Genomic DNA, 13,835 nt, shown 5'->3' with positions numbered 1-13,835 from the left:
AAACTCAGGGCCATTATCAGATCTAATAGTTTTAATTAGTTTGTTAAACTGATTTTTAATCTCAGTAACAAAATTTTGCAATAATTCTCTAGTTTGACCCTTATTGTTCATAAGAAAAACCCATGTATGCCTACTGTAATCATCTACTATGGTGAGAAAGTACTTATGACCATGGACAGAAACAGTATTAAGGGGACCCCATATATCACAATGCACAATTTCAAAGCAATCAGTGGTGACATAAACACTTTTAGGAAAAGATAACTTTCGTTGCTTAGCATAGTGGCAAGTGTCACAAACAATATTAGTGTCAACCTTAACATAGGGAAAATTCTCACATATATGTTTCATAACCTTGTCTCCTGGATGACCTAATCTACAGTGCCACAGGTTTACATTAAGATTCTTAAAAGAAAAAACAGTCTTAGCAATATATCTTTGATCAGATTTGGGAAAAGCTTGTAGGTAATAGAGTCCCTTCCAAGAATTAGCACATTCAATCATCTTCAATGTATGATTCTCCTTTATCTGGCAAGTCTTAGAGGAAAAGGTTAGACTGCAATCCAAGTCTTTAATGAGGCTTTGAACAGAAATCAAATTGAAACAAAATTCAGGGATATAGAGAACATTAAAAATGATAAAATCCTTGGAAAAGTGTACAGTTCCAACATGTTCAGCAATTAGAACAATATTATTTGGCAGTTTCACAGAAATAGGTTTAATTTTATAAAAAGTGACAAAATTTGTCCTATCATGTGTCACATGATCTGTGGCACCGGTGTCTATTATCCATGAAATAGTACCTTGTTTATGTTCAGTGTCACTTCTCTGGACTTGATTGACTTTGTGAGGGGGTTCATCAATTTTGTCCATCATTCTGAGAAGCTTTTGCATCTGTTCAGCTGTGAAAGAGTTGAAAATGTTGCCATTATTAGCTTGATGTGTGCTCTGAACCCCTTCTGTTTCAGTGTTGTTCTGGCAGGCATTGGCAGTGCCCCAGTCAGTCCTCTTGTCTTGATTGTTGTCACCTTTCTTATACCAAGGAGGATATCCGTGCTTAGAGTAGCACTCATCTATAGTGTGGTTCATCTTGTTGCAAAAGAAGCATTGCTTTCCATAGTTGGGATTCCTGCCCCTTCCTCTCCCTTGGGCACGAAATCCAGAGCCCCTTCCCTGGCCCTTCCATTGATTGTTCTTATCAGTAGCATTTGCTAGAACCTTGACCTCGGGAGAGCTATGTTTCTCTTGTCTCTCTTGTTGCATAAGGAGAGAGAAGACCTGATTGATATTAGGTAGAGGGTCCATCAAAAGAATTTGTGTCTTAACAATGTTGTAGGAATCATTTAACCCTTTCAAGAAACATATCACATGTTCCATTTCCCTATATCTTAAGGAGATTCTGGAGAGATCACAACTGCATTGAATTTTACATGTGCAAGTAGGGATGGGTCTTAGAAATTCCAACTCCTCTCATAGGATTTTCAGATCAGTAAAGAATTGACTCACTCCCTTTTCTCCCTGCTTGATAGAATGTATGTCCTGCAGCAAGTCAGAAATCTTGAAATAATCTCCTTTGGAGAATCGTTCTTTCAGCTCATCCCACAATTCCTTGGCCTCTTCGACGTATATGACACTTTCAGCAATCTGGGTGTAGGTAGTAAGAACTGGATGGGTTGGAAGATTGATCCGTTTGATCCATAAGAAAAGAACCCAAGAAACAACCCAAGAGGATACCAAGAAATTAATCAGAGGCAACGGAAGCAGAGCAGACACTAGACCTGCTCTGATACCATATTGGAACTGGCCCAGCACTGTACACGCAAGTCCGCGGCCCAGCCCATGATGGCTTATAGTGGATAAGCGTGGGGCGAACGAAAAAGCCACGCAAGTAGTGTGAAACGAGTGTGAGAAGAGAGAGAACGGAGCGAAAGAGAGCTTCTCCAGGCGATGAAGCAGCAGCGGCGTCAGCACAGATCGGCGACGGAGGAGACGGCAGTTGACGACGGCGAAGAAGACAAAGATGAAGAGGATAACGCGAGAGGTAAGGAAAATGTTCTCTTTCCTTATTATATGATGTTGTAAAGTATTGATACTTAGAAAATGTATATTGTCTTTCTTACTGTAAACAAAGAGAGAGAGCTCTATTTATAGAGCTTTGTTAAACTAACTAGAAAAACCTAAAAGCCTAATAACCGTAAAACATAACAGAATACATTGAATTATTGTCTTCTTGACAGTAAGGAATCAATTTGATTCCCAATACTTGAAGTCTTAAATTAGTTTTTATATAAAAAAAATGCGTTATTTTTGTTTTAAGTTTAAACTCTCGGATGATCCTCGTATTTGTATGAGAATCTCAAGTGAGTCCTTATATTTTCAACTGTCTCAATTGGATCCAAATATTTGAAAAATTAAACCAATTAAGCCCTGTCCGTTAAGTTTTCACAGACAACGTTAAAATGTGCTGAGGTGGATACGCTGAGGTGGATATTTTATTAAAAACATATGCTGCCAATGATGACATGAAATTTAATCAATTAAAAAAAATAGAAAAAGGGTTCGAGCAAAAGAGGAGGAAAATGGCTTGCACTCAAAAAAACCACAGAGACCCAATTTGAAAAACCCTTAAAACCTCAAATCGTCACTGCCTCATCATCCTCGTCGTCATCTCCTTTGCAAAACCCTAGCCCCGGAAAGCCGCCGCAAAGACTCTACCATTGCCGCACCGCAAAACCGAATCGCGCCACCCAGAAATCCCAAGTCGCGCTTCCATGACCACAACCACAAAGCTCCGCACCTCCATCATCCTCACCAGCAACCTCAACTTGCAAAGACAACTAGAGAAGCCATAGGAGGGAGACCTAGTAGAACCACAACTCCTGGGTATTGGAAAGCTATTGGTTCACCATCTTCACTGCTTCCTCAAGCTCTCCCTACGCGCCTTCAAGATCGTCCTTTTCAGCTCCCACCCTGACAGTGCCACTGACACCAAAAACACCAGCATCTGGGACTGGGACTCTTTCTCTCTCTACTCGCGGGGCATCGACCATCGGGTCGGCACCATGGAGGAATCTACGGCGGAGGAACCACCGCCATTGTCTCCGACGCAACCTTTATCCACCTCGAAGACCAAATTTGGGCCCAAACCAGTGATCCCCACCATGAAGTAGAAGACCAAATTAAGCGTCTAACCAAGGACCCTCAGGTTGTTCATGCTCTGGTCTAGTAACATGCACACTGTCAAAACCCCCAACATCTGCTTCCACCGCCGCCAACAACACCCTTCTCCTCTTCCAACAACACCCTTCTCCTCTTCCAACACATTCATCGATAGCCGCGACCTGAACGCTTCTTCATCTACATCATCGGACACCATCATGACCTCGTCAACGAATCCCATCTCTCCCATATCGTTTCCCTCTTCCCCCTTACACTCCAAGATTCGGCTAAGCCCCAAAGCCCAAAAAAAAAAATCAAACAATTTCCAATCTTTACCAATTTTTATCCTTTAACAGAAAAATGTTCAATCAATTCACAACACTTGATTGAGTGTTACCAGGAGACGATGAAGCAGAGGACGACGCAAGTGGCCGACCAATCGGAAACAAGCCCTTTACCGCAGCATAGGCATCGAGTGACGGCGTTAAAAAAACTGTGTACCATTCATCTAAGATCACATCCAATTCTTTGGCAGCTTCTTTCATGGCTTTCACTCCCAAATTCATCAACCTCAGAACAAGAACAACATAAACCATTGTGCACACTCTCTCAACAGGAGGAGTCGTACGGTAACAGGGCATGTCGAACGGTCACCGTGGAGGAGAAGGAGCGAACCTTATTCTCATAATAAATTTTGCCACGTCAAAAAACTCTTAATTTTAAAAAAAAAATCATATAATAAAAGACTTTCACATCAGCGTGCATCACGTCATTACATTTTAACGCCGTCTATGAAAATTTAACGGACATGACTTAATTGACTTAAGTTTTCAAATATTTGGACCCAATTGAGACATTTTGCAAATATATGGACCCAAGTAAGACAGTTGAAAAAATGAGGACTCACTTAAGATTCTCCAACAAATACGAGAACGATCCAAGGATTTAAACTTTTTGTTTTAAGTAGACTATATTTGAAAAATACATATTTTAACAAATAAAAAATTCAACATTTTAATCCAATTGACTCATCTTAATTCAACTCGTGTAAAAGTAAGTTAAATTAGATTGGGTTTAACATAAAAAATATAGAAATTCAACTCAACCTAATTTAATATTTTTTTTACGTTGGGCTGGATAAACAATTTCTGCTTGTACCATCATATATTTCTTACACTCCAATATAAACGAAATCCGATATTACCTTCTTGTATTGTACAATTTGAAAAAAGTTGTTTTTAAAAAAGAAAAGATTTTTGGATTGCATAATATGAAAGCCAAAAATGTCTTTTAGATTGGATAATTTGGAAATCAAATTTCAAATTATACAATTCCGAAACCAAATAAATTTTGGATTATACAATTTAGAAGCTAATCATTTTTGGTATCATGATTGTATACTCATTTTTATTTTTAGATTATGTAATTTATAAGGCATTTTCTGAGAAAAAAATAAATTTTAAATCATGTAATCTAGAATTTAAAAATAATTTATGGATTATATAATCGAAAAAGGAAAAAATGTAAAAAAGTTTATACGATAGGAAGAAACATGGAATTATATAAGTTTTTTACATTGTAGTAATTATTTTTAAAAGTGAACTAACGTGAAATCTGACGGATAAGAACAACTTCATTTAAAATATAGAATAAATTTGTGAGACTAAAATTGACATAATTCAATTTAATCTATTTTATATGTTTAATAATATTTAGGTCTTTCGATCTGATAAAAATTCTGAAGATTTATGGATCTCAAAGGATTTTGATTTCTTTCTCCAGGGCGGTTGAGTACTAACATTATATTTTTATTTTATTCTCAAAGTTTTTTTTTCTCATTTTATATATTTGTTTCTTAAAATTTATGCAACTTTTTAATTTGTCTATGCACATCCTTATCCAGCCACAATCAGTCAATTATATAATATTTTCCTTGCACTGCACTTCTTCTCCATGTCCGTTCTAAATTTTTCTCTTACATTCAACCCTTTAAATAATTCAAAAGAGGCTTTCTTCATCCAATAAAAAATTAACTGATTGAAAAGATATATTAAATATTAAATATCTTACACATTCTAAATGTAGTAAGATATATAAATATTATAAAGTGAGAGTTGAGAGTCTCGGCGTAGCCATATTTAACTGATTGAAGTTGTTATAATAAAAAGTATATTAGAGATAATTAAAAGGTCAATGTGGTTATTAATAGTTAATTTGTAAAGTTGTGTGTATAAGTAAATACACTAGTCTTTTAAACTTAAAATTAGTGCAGTATTATTTAATTAGGTAGATAATTTATTTGAATTGATATTTTTTACAACGATTAAAGATTTCATAATAGTCTTTAAATTATTGGTTTGTTTGTATAGTTGAGTGTAATGCCAAAGAAGTAACTTAACATAATGTTAGTGATAAGGTATATTGTGTCCAGATGTTTTTAGAAACATTTATATGCAAGTTTATGTGATGATTGTTGAAGGGATCATTGTTTATTAATAATGCGTGAAAATTTGACCACCACAAATGAAACTTTTCATGCATTATTAAATGAAAAGATTATTGGGTTAATGGTTTTTTTTTTCTTTCATGAATTACATAAAACATATTGTCACTTGATGTATAGATGAAAAGGTGTAGCCTTATAAAGATTGAGTAGGTCATTGTTCTTTATTATTCTTTCACTATTCTGCACTTGCTTTTTATTCTGAAGGATTCTATTAAGTTTCTAATTTTTTTTATCACCCTATTTTTATTTTGGTAAAAAAAAAAATTTGGGTATTCTGTTTTTTTTTTTAATCTTGTGTCTATTTTTTTGTTTCGGAAAATATATAAAGTATTTGTTTTCACTAATAGGGTAAGTGATTTTTCTTTTCACAACCATTCAGTTGCTAAGCATGTCTGTATCATTTGTTCATGATGTGGTGGAGGAAGTAATTATCCATGTTCTGCTGAAAAGAAAAGCTTATAATATGAAACCTTCTGAACAAAGGAAAATAAAAACCAAGTAGGATCAAGTACTAGTAGGAGAAAACCTAAGAATAAGCTTCCTCTCGTCATCATTGCTGAGTACTCAATAAAATTGATCATTATGCTTTCAAGTTCTTGACTCTCAAAGTTGTCCATTATTTCTATCGAAGTATTAAGGTTAGTTTGATTGCTGCCGAGGAGTTTTCAATAAGTAATAAGATATATAAAAAACCAAAAATCAATGGTGGCAATTTCACCTTTGTATGATTCCTAAAGACTTTGACGCACTTTTACTGATTTTGAGTGTTAAAATGCACACCATCTTAGCCAACTTCAATAGAATAAATGGACATTTCTAACATTTTTTCAAATTTTGTGTTAATCAAATGCATATCATTCCAATAGCAAAACAAATTAATGGATGATCATGAGGTTGGATGAGTTTTGACTATTATTCTTGCAATATCGAAAACACACTGTAAAAACCACGAAAAGTTCTTCTCTTCAACCTTCGATATGAAATTCGTGGATGATCATGAGGTTGGATGAGTTTTGACTATTGTTCTTGCACGATCGAAAACACAGTGTAAAGACCACAAGAAGTTCTTCTCTTTAACCTTTAATATGCTTCTAAGTCTAAGTATCGTTTCGTGCTGAGAGAGGATGTGCCTGCAAAAGACACTTTAACGCTCATGTCAAAAAGTACGTCACATAATGATATATGTTGTAATAATGAACACATAATTAATTATCTCGTGAACAATGGTATTTATATTAAGTGTATGACCCTTACCTATTTAGGCTTGGACCATAGAGATAATCACCATAATTAATTTGCTTAATGATCTTGATAATATATTTTAATTCTTAAACTTCACTAATCACAGTTGATCCTTACTGTTACATTGCAATGTTGTCGATGTGGTATTTGATCATTATAAATGAGATTATGTCAATCAATTGTTCATGACAGTTCAAAATAATCCTAAGTATCTAGGTTGAAATCATCTTTGTTACATATAAGTTGAGATCATGTTGGCTACACATACGTCAAGATCATGTTAGCTACGAATAACATCATCGTTGATAGAATCAAATTAAAACTACTTAACTATAACAAGCATCATGTCAGCTACACATAAAACATCAATAATTTGCCACTAGATAGTTAGATGCCATGTTCTCCTGCTAATCCATGGATCTTAGGTAAAAGGTAAAAGGTAAATTAACCCATATTTTAGCTTGCATTCTCCTTATGGGTATTGGATGCACATGTTTGGGGTAGTCACATTTGGTGAAGCTAATTGTCTTAATGTTATGTCATTCTATTTGTATCAATTTCAAGTTTAGGTGAAAGATCAGAGGATATATTTATCATTGGAGGTGATAAAGTTTATATGGTTTAGCTTTAGATGATGAAGATGCTCCCTCAATAGAACACCATATTACGTGATTTATGCAACTTTCTTTCCATCTCTGAGTCAATTTGATGGAATTCACCAGGGTTTGGCCCGAGTCATGCACTACGAGTCCACCTGAAAATTTCCTTGTTGTTTTTTTATTTCTGTTCTTGTTTTAGAGAAAGGTTTCTAGAAAGAAATAAGTTAAGATGTTATTGGGTTCACTCATAGGACAAAGACGTGTGTCATAATGGACAACTTAGATATTAAGTCTTTCTTATCCAAAGTATTCCTAAACTAGTCTCATAAATTTCTAAAAAGAAATTCTTAATAAACAAAAGCAAATACTTTTCTAGCAATTTTAAATTAACTAAAGACTACAACAAACAAACTAAATTAAATTTAAATGTATTAAACAAAAAAAATTAAAAAAAATCTAACTAAAAGATAATAAATAATAATCAAAATATAAAAAAAATTAATATTAACCGTATTCCCACTCCAAATTTGATAACATTGTTGTTAACGCGATCAAATTAACATTACTTAACTATAACAACTTTAGTATTACCGAGTTAGTAATTAACAAACTAGATAAGATTGCATATTTAACCAAGGAGTCTCAAGAAATCTAAATGGAAAAACAACCGGTTGATACAAGCCAAAATCATACAGTTGACTTACTCAAGGACTGCACTGCTCTAGGGAACATGTCATTAACAAAAGTTATATGAGATGTGCCCCATGGAGTCTCTATTAGGAGACAATTGATAAGTGTGATAATTATCTATTATTCACACTTATTAGAACTCCTTATTTTTCTTTATATCATGTGTTTTTGTGTTAAATTCTATGAAAAGATGTAAGATTTGTATATAGTCTTCATAGATAGATGTAATTTTTTGTTATTTTGCAGGAAAATGGAAGATTGGAGAGAAATTAATAGTTGCTACCATAAGTCTCTCGCCTAGCCACAATCATACCTCGCCAACGAGACAATGTCACTCGCCCAAACTAAGAGAAAAAGGAAGAAGAAGTCGAAACTTATTTGCTCTATACCAGAAACTGATCAGATAGAAATGAAGATTACTCAGTCATGATTTCCCAAGCACTTCCTGATCGTCAAATAGATAATCAAGGAGTTATATTTCTTAGATAAAAGAGAGATAGGTGATTTGTGTTTTAAGTAATGAAACGAGTTTAAAAAATTATATCTATATTATTGAATTATTTTAAAACTAAAATATTCGGTCTCATTATTTTAAAATATATATCAACTCTAATACTTAAATTTTTAGGTTCTTACAAAAATTATAAAATTATAAAATTTTGAAATTATAAAATTAGGAAATTATAAAATCATAAAATAATAAAATTACGAAATTACAAAACTATAAAATTATAAAACAATAAAACTATAAAATTGTAAAATTATAAATTTATATAATTATATAATTATAAAGTTATTAAGTATCAAAATTATAAAATTATAAAATTAGAGAAAGAGAGAAAAATCATGTGACTTGTAAAAATAAAAAAGAAAAGAAAGAAAAAGAAAAAAAAAATAACTTGTGTATACATGACTAACATAACAATAACAATCATTATATTGGTAGGGGATGTTAATAGACTGCCAGGTACTTCTAAAAAAGTATTCAAGTTATAGGACTGAGATTATACTGATAAAAGAAAGTTAAAACTCAATGATATACTCTATGATATAAATATATAACGTGCATCATACGTGTTTGAGAGATGAACACATCTCACAATAGAAAGACAACTGAGACAACCACTCTTTTTGGCTCCCACTACAAGAGTCCATATATAGGAAAACAACAAAATTCAATATACTGTTTCAAAACCATAAATCTGTGCATTTGACTCGCAAAATGATCAGGAACTATAGATGTAAGGAACAAAATTTCAATATGCAAATTTATAAAGAAAATGTGCAAATAAAAAAATATAGAATTTACAAAGGAATTATTTTACATCCATTAAGTGATTAATTTTCACTTCTCTAAGAGCAGTTACATACATTAGGGTCATCAACATATCTAGCATATCACAGAAATCCAGCCTCCACCTTGCAATTCACAATTCTTTTCCTCTTACCTACTTCAATATAGCATCCTTAAAAACTTCATCAAATAGCTTGATACGCTTGAAGCACCCCTAAGTGGCACAAATAGTTTATGCACATTTTTTCGTTTGGTGTGACAAAAATAGCAGTAACATGATCTGCTCTTTCTGGTCTCCAAGTACAGGAACAAAAAATCATTCTGGTCATAAACAAACTTTGCCTCCAATTATTTGCCTTGTTCAGTATAAAGCTACAACCATGTACTTAAAAACTTTGGTCTCCACATCCTTAACCAATTACAATGTGGTTGTTGATCCATGGTAATTTTCTTGTTCACCGTTTCAGCAAAAGCTTCTTCGGAGGCTACAACACCCTTCAAGGGTGGCTGTGGATTTGTACTCACTGAAGACTCCACAACCTGAGTCACCATTTGTAACACTTCACTCATCTTTGGGCGATTCTTTGGGTTTCTGACCAAGCATTTGTTTGCTATTACAGCAAGTTTTTGTGCTGGCTTGAAGAGGTGTTTCCTCTCAAGTCTTGGATCCAATATTAATTGAAATTTCCTTCCATCTGAAAGGTATGGCCTTATCCATTCCAACATTTTCTGCTCACCTTTGGGGCGATTTCGGTCAATCGGCCGCCGGCCAGTAATGAGCTCATAAAGGAAGACACCATAGCTCCATACATCACTCTTTGATGTAAGACGTCCAGTTTGAACATACTCTGGAGCTGCATAACCCATTGTTCCAACTACCTGATGAATAAACAGACCATATGAACATAAGTTGTATGTTGATTCACAAAATTCCAGCTCTATGTAGTTTGTTAATGAGTTTGTTAATCATTTAGCTGTTAACTACAAAACGGCAAATTTGTTCATCAGCATGATCATGTTAAATATAACATGAGTCAACAGAAAATAAAGTAATTGTCTGAGTAATGTTATATCCACATATAATATCTTACTGATTCTGAGTACTTAACAAAGTATTCAATGAAAAGATAAGAAATGCAGGTTTGAATTGGTGAAGAATTAGCATGGTTATATCCACATTTAATATCTCGAAAATATAAACATTCAACATTTTCATCATTTATCACGTAGGAACGTTGCAGGAGGGTTTATGTAATTCATTGGATAAGAAATGAATTCATTTTTTCAGAAATTGAAGATTTTTGTCAAAGAGCATCGTATTCTTTTGCTTCTTACATCTCAGCATAAATGTGAACATCATATTAGTAAGTGAAATATGAGATCAATAAACAAGACCATACCGCTGTTGAGACATGAGTTAACCCATCAGATGGTCCCAATCTTGCTAGCCCAAAGTCTGACAGCTTTGCTTTCCACTGCTCGTCCAAAAGAATATTTGAAGATTTGAAATCTCTGAAAATTATCTAAACCACCCAACAGATAACAGTCACCACGGCAAGTCCAAGCAGCACAACATATACTTAAATAGCAAATAAAATTAAGAGTTAAATATGAGAAATTAGAATTTGTATCTATCCCAAATTTTGATACATTGTTTCCCAAACTTTAAAAATGAATGGATATAGTCATTTTAATCCAATTGTATTAATTTTTTTTACGTGTCAAAAGACGTTGCAAGTTAGAGTTTGAGCTGTTATACCGTTTGACACGTTCATCTAACAAACCCAAAACAATTAATGTTATTGAGTTAAAAAGACTGTATTCATTCATTTTTTAAGTTTTGGACCAAAATCTATGAAAGTTTGGAAAAGAGATGAATTTCAATTTTACGTCTAAGTTTAACGACTAAAAACATATTTAATCCTAAAATTAAAATTCAACAAAATTCCAATTTAGCTGTTCTCATCTTCCTTCTATTGGAATGTCTAAATGAGATCAAAACAGTTAAGTTTCTACTTTCTGCACCAGGCAATGAAGGCATTATCTAATTTATTAGTAAAGTTATGCTATATGGCTATACCTGAAAATCCATTTCCTCATGCAGGTATGTTAAGCCACGAGCAGCATCTTGGGCTATTTTCAACCTCCTATTCCATGGGAGAGGAGTTTCTGATCGTGGTGATAAATGGTGTTCCACACTTCTGTTGGGCATATATTCATACACCAGAAGCCTTTGGATTCCTCTTTCATCATCATCAGCACAGTATCCCACTAGTTTCACCAGATTTGGATGCTCCACAATACCCAGAACATTCACTTCTGTGACCCATTCCTTGTGCCCCTGTAATCCAAAAGTAGCTAATATTTTAATGTAGAGTAAATGGTACAGAAAAACAATGCACCTTATTTTATTTTACTAATATTCCTCCTGACACTGCAGAAACACCTAAATCTGTGGAACGAGTGCTTGAACAGAAATATCTATCAGAAAATTGTTCTAAGAGATCTCTAGCGTTGAATCGGCAATTCAAAAGGCATCTTAAGAGGAAAACTTAAAAGGAAACTGCTTGCCTGAATTCCTCTTCTGCCAAGCTGTTTAACAGCAACTTCAATTCTTGTGGAAGGATCATCAACACTCTTGATCAACCCCTTGTAGACACACCCAAACCCACCCTCTCCAAGCATCACAGAGCGACTAAAACTCTTTGTGGATGTTTTTAGTTCGGGCACAGTAAATACTCTGAGGTTGCTGGGTCTTTGAGACAGGCTGGGAAATGCATTTCTCCTAAGGGAGTCTGTGCTGGCGTCTGAGGCATCCATAGAGTTCAATTCAGAACCAGATCTCCTCATCTCAGCCTCAACAGTAGTAGAAATGTTGGACCGACCCGAAATGGACTGCAAGCTCTTGGGACCATCCTTCTTCTCTCCAAAGTAGAATGGAAAACACTTCATTGCTACCTGATTTGAACTAGACTGCATTATCAGAAAATTTGAACAACAAATTAAGAAACGTAGACCCATTGAAAAGTAACATGGCATCTGAATTGAAGGTCACACATGATGTTTCAGGGTGTTTGTTTTCAAATCCTACATATAATTTTCACGTTTAATAAGAAGTTATTTGTTGGACACATCCCTCACATGATTTTCTACTTTCTCCACAATTTTTCAAACGCACTTTCTTTCCTAATTCATCAACAATTCAGAAAGGGGAAACCCATTTGGAGACTCACTACTGCATCCCCCTCCCAACAACTCCAATTTCAGATAACCCCATCAGAAATTGTGTTAACTAATTCTAGCCAACATGATCCATAGAACCAACCAATCCTATTCTAGAAATCAATCTTTCAAGTAAGCCAATTTTCAATTACCAAACAGAAATAGAATTGGTAACAAGCCAAAAAGTTTTTTGGAAAACAAAAACTAAGAATGGCATGTGTCTACAAATTAAGAAGAGGGATTTAAGGAAATAGAAACCCCTGTATACCTTTCAACTCATTTTTCATTTGGGTTCAATTGCAGGCCATACTAGTTTACCAAGAAAAACCAAAAAACATATCTTGATTCTAAAACTCACCTTAAGTTCAAATAGATATAAATTGACCCCAAAAAGCGTCGGCTTTTCTGACTCAAAAACCACAAATCCTTTTTTTTTTTTTTCTGTGTTTGGCATCCAGGTTCTGACAAGGAAGACCCACTTAAGCCATTGCTCCCAAAAAGAGAAGAACAGAGTGAAAGGCCCCAGCAGAAGTCTCTGCTCTGCACGACTCGCAGGGTCGAAGGCAAATCAAGCAAACAACCTCAATTGATACAAATTGATTTTTCTTACAGTAGCATTGTTTAAGATCCAAACTTTGTGTGGTGTGAACGTGTCTTCTGTATTTGAGAGACCAAGTAATAAAGAGCTGAAGAAAAAGAAGAAGAAACAGACACAGCCAGCTTAAGTTGTTGTCGTTGTGTTCTTGTGAAGGGAAGAAGCATAATTGGGTTTGTGAAGTCAAGGCGATACACGCAGCCTTCTCTCTTATTTCTTTTTGGTGGATTCACACGTATACGTAGAGTTAGTTCATTTGCAGTGGAAAGTTAAATGGTAGATAGAACAAGTCAATAAGAAACAAACTTTGCAATTTGTACGCTACAGGGCAAAGTTCATTGCAGAAAAAGACATGTTTTTTTTCCTTTTTCCTTTTTATAACCTTAATAGACTCGAGAAAGGACGAGGTGTTGCGAAAAAAAAAAGAAGGCAAAATATGTTTTTATTACACTAAATTTAGTTTTAGATCTTCTAACATCTTTGTCACTTTAAATATAAAATGTCGTATTGTTTAACTCTTTGTAAATA

At 34.2% G+C, this 13,835-nt stretch overlaps 1 protein-coding gene across 1 annotated transcript; it reads right to left on the bottom strand.

Annotated features, from left to right (window-relative positions):
• Positions 1-9,477: 9,477 nt before the first annotated feature.
• Positions 9,478-13,579, bottom strand: LOC108324048 (serine/threonine-protein kinase PCRK1). The gene is made up of 5 exons (XM_017556846.2): positions 13,071-13,579; positions 12,062-12,463; positions 11,571-11,831; positions 10,891-11,013; positions 9,478-10,369 (listed from the first exon to the last, which is right to left on the bottom strand). Exons 1-5 carry the CDS (start codon positions 13,164-13,166, stop codon positions 9,863-9,865), a joined length of 1,389 nt encoding a protein of 462 aa, XP_017412335.1. The 5' UTR covers positions 13,167-13,579; the 3' UTR covers positions 9,478-9,862.
• Positions 13,580-13,835: the final 256 nt, after the last annotated feature.

This window comes from Vigna angularis, chromosome 3, assembly GCF_016808095.1.
Source record: "Vigna angularis cultivar LongXiaoDou No.4 chromosome 3, ASM1680809v1, whole genome shotgun sequence".
NCBI lineage: Eukaryota > Viridiplantae > Streptophyta > Magnoliopsida > Fabales > Fabaceae > Vigna > Vigna angularis.
The sequence above is the reverse complement of the archived record's forward strand: the minus strand, read 5'-3'. Positions and strand labels throughout refer to the sequence as shown.

Bases quoted from the DNA above. Each gene is read 5' to 3' on its own strand.
- LOC108324048 (XM_017556846.2), bottom strand. From the start codon at position 13,166: ATGCCAAACACAGAAAAAAAAAAAAAAGGATTTGTGGTTTTTGAGTCA. The intron at 11,832-12,061 runs GCAAGCAGTTTC...TTTGGATTACAG, and splicing joins TTGGCAGAAGAGGAATTCAG to GGGCACAAGGAATGGGTCAC. The intron at 10,370-10,890 runs GTATGGTCTTGT...TTTATTCATCAG, and splicing joins TAACTCATGTCTCAACAGCG to GTAGTTGGAACAATGGGTTA.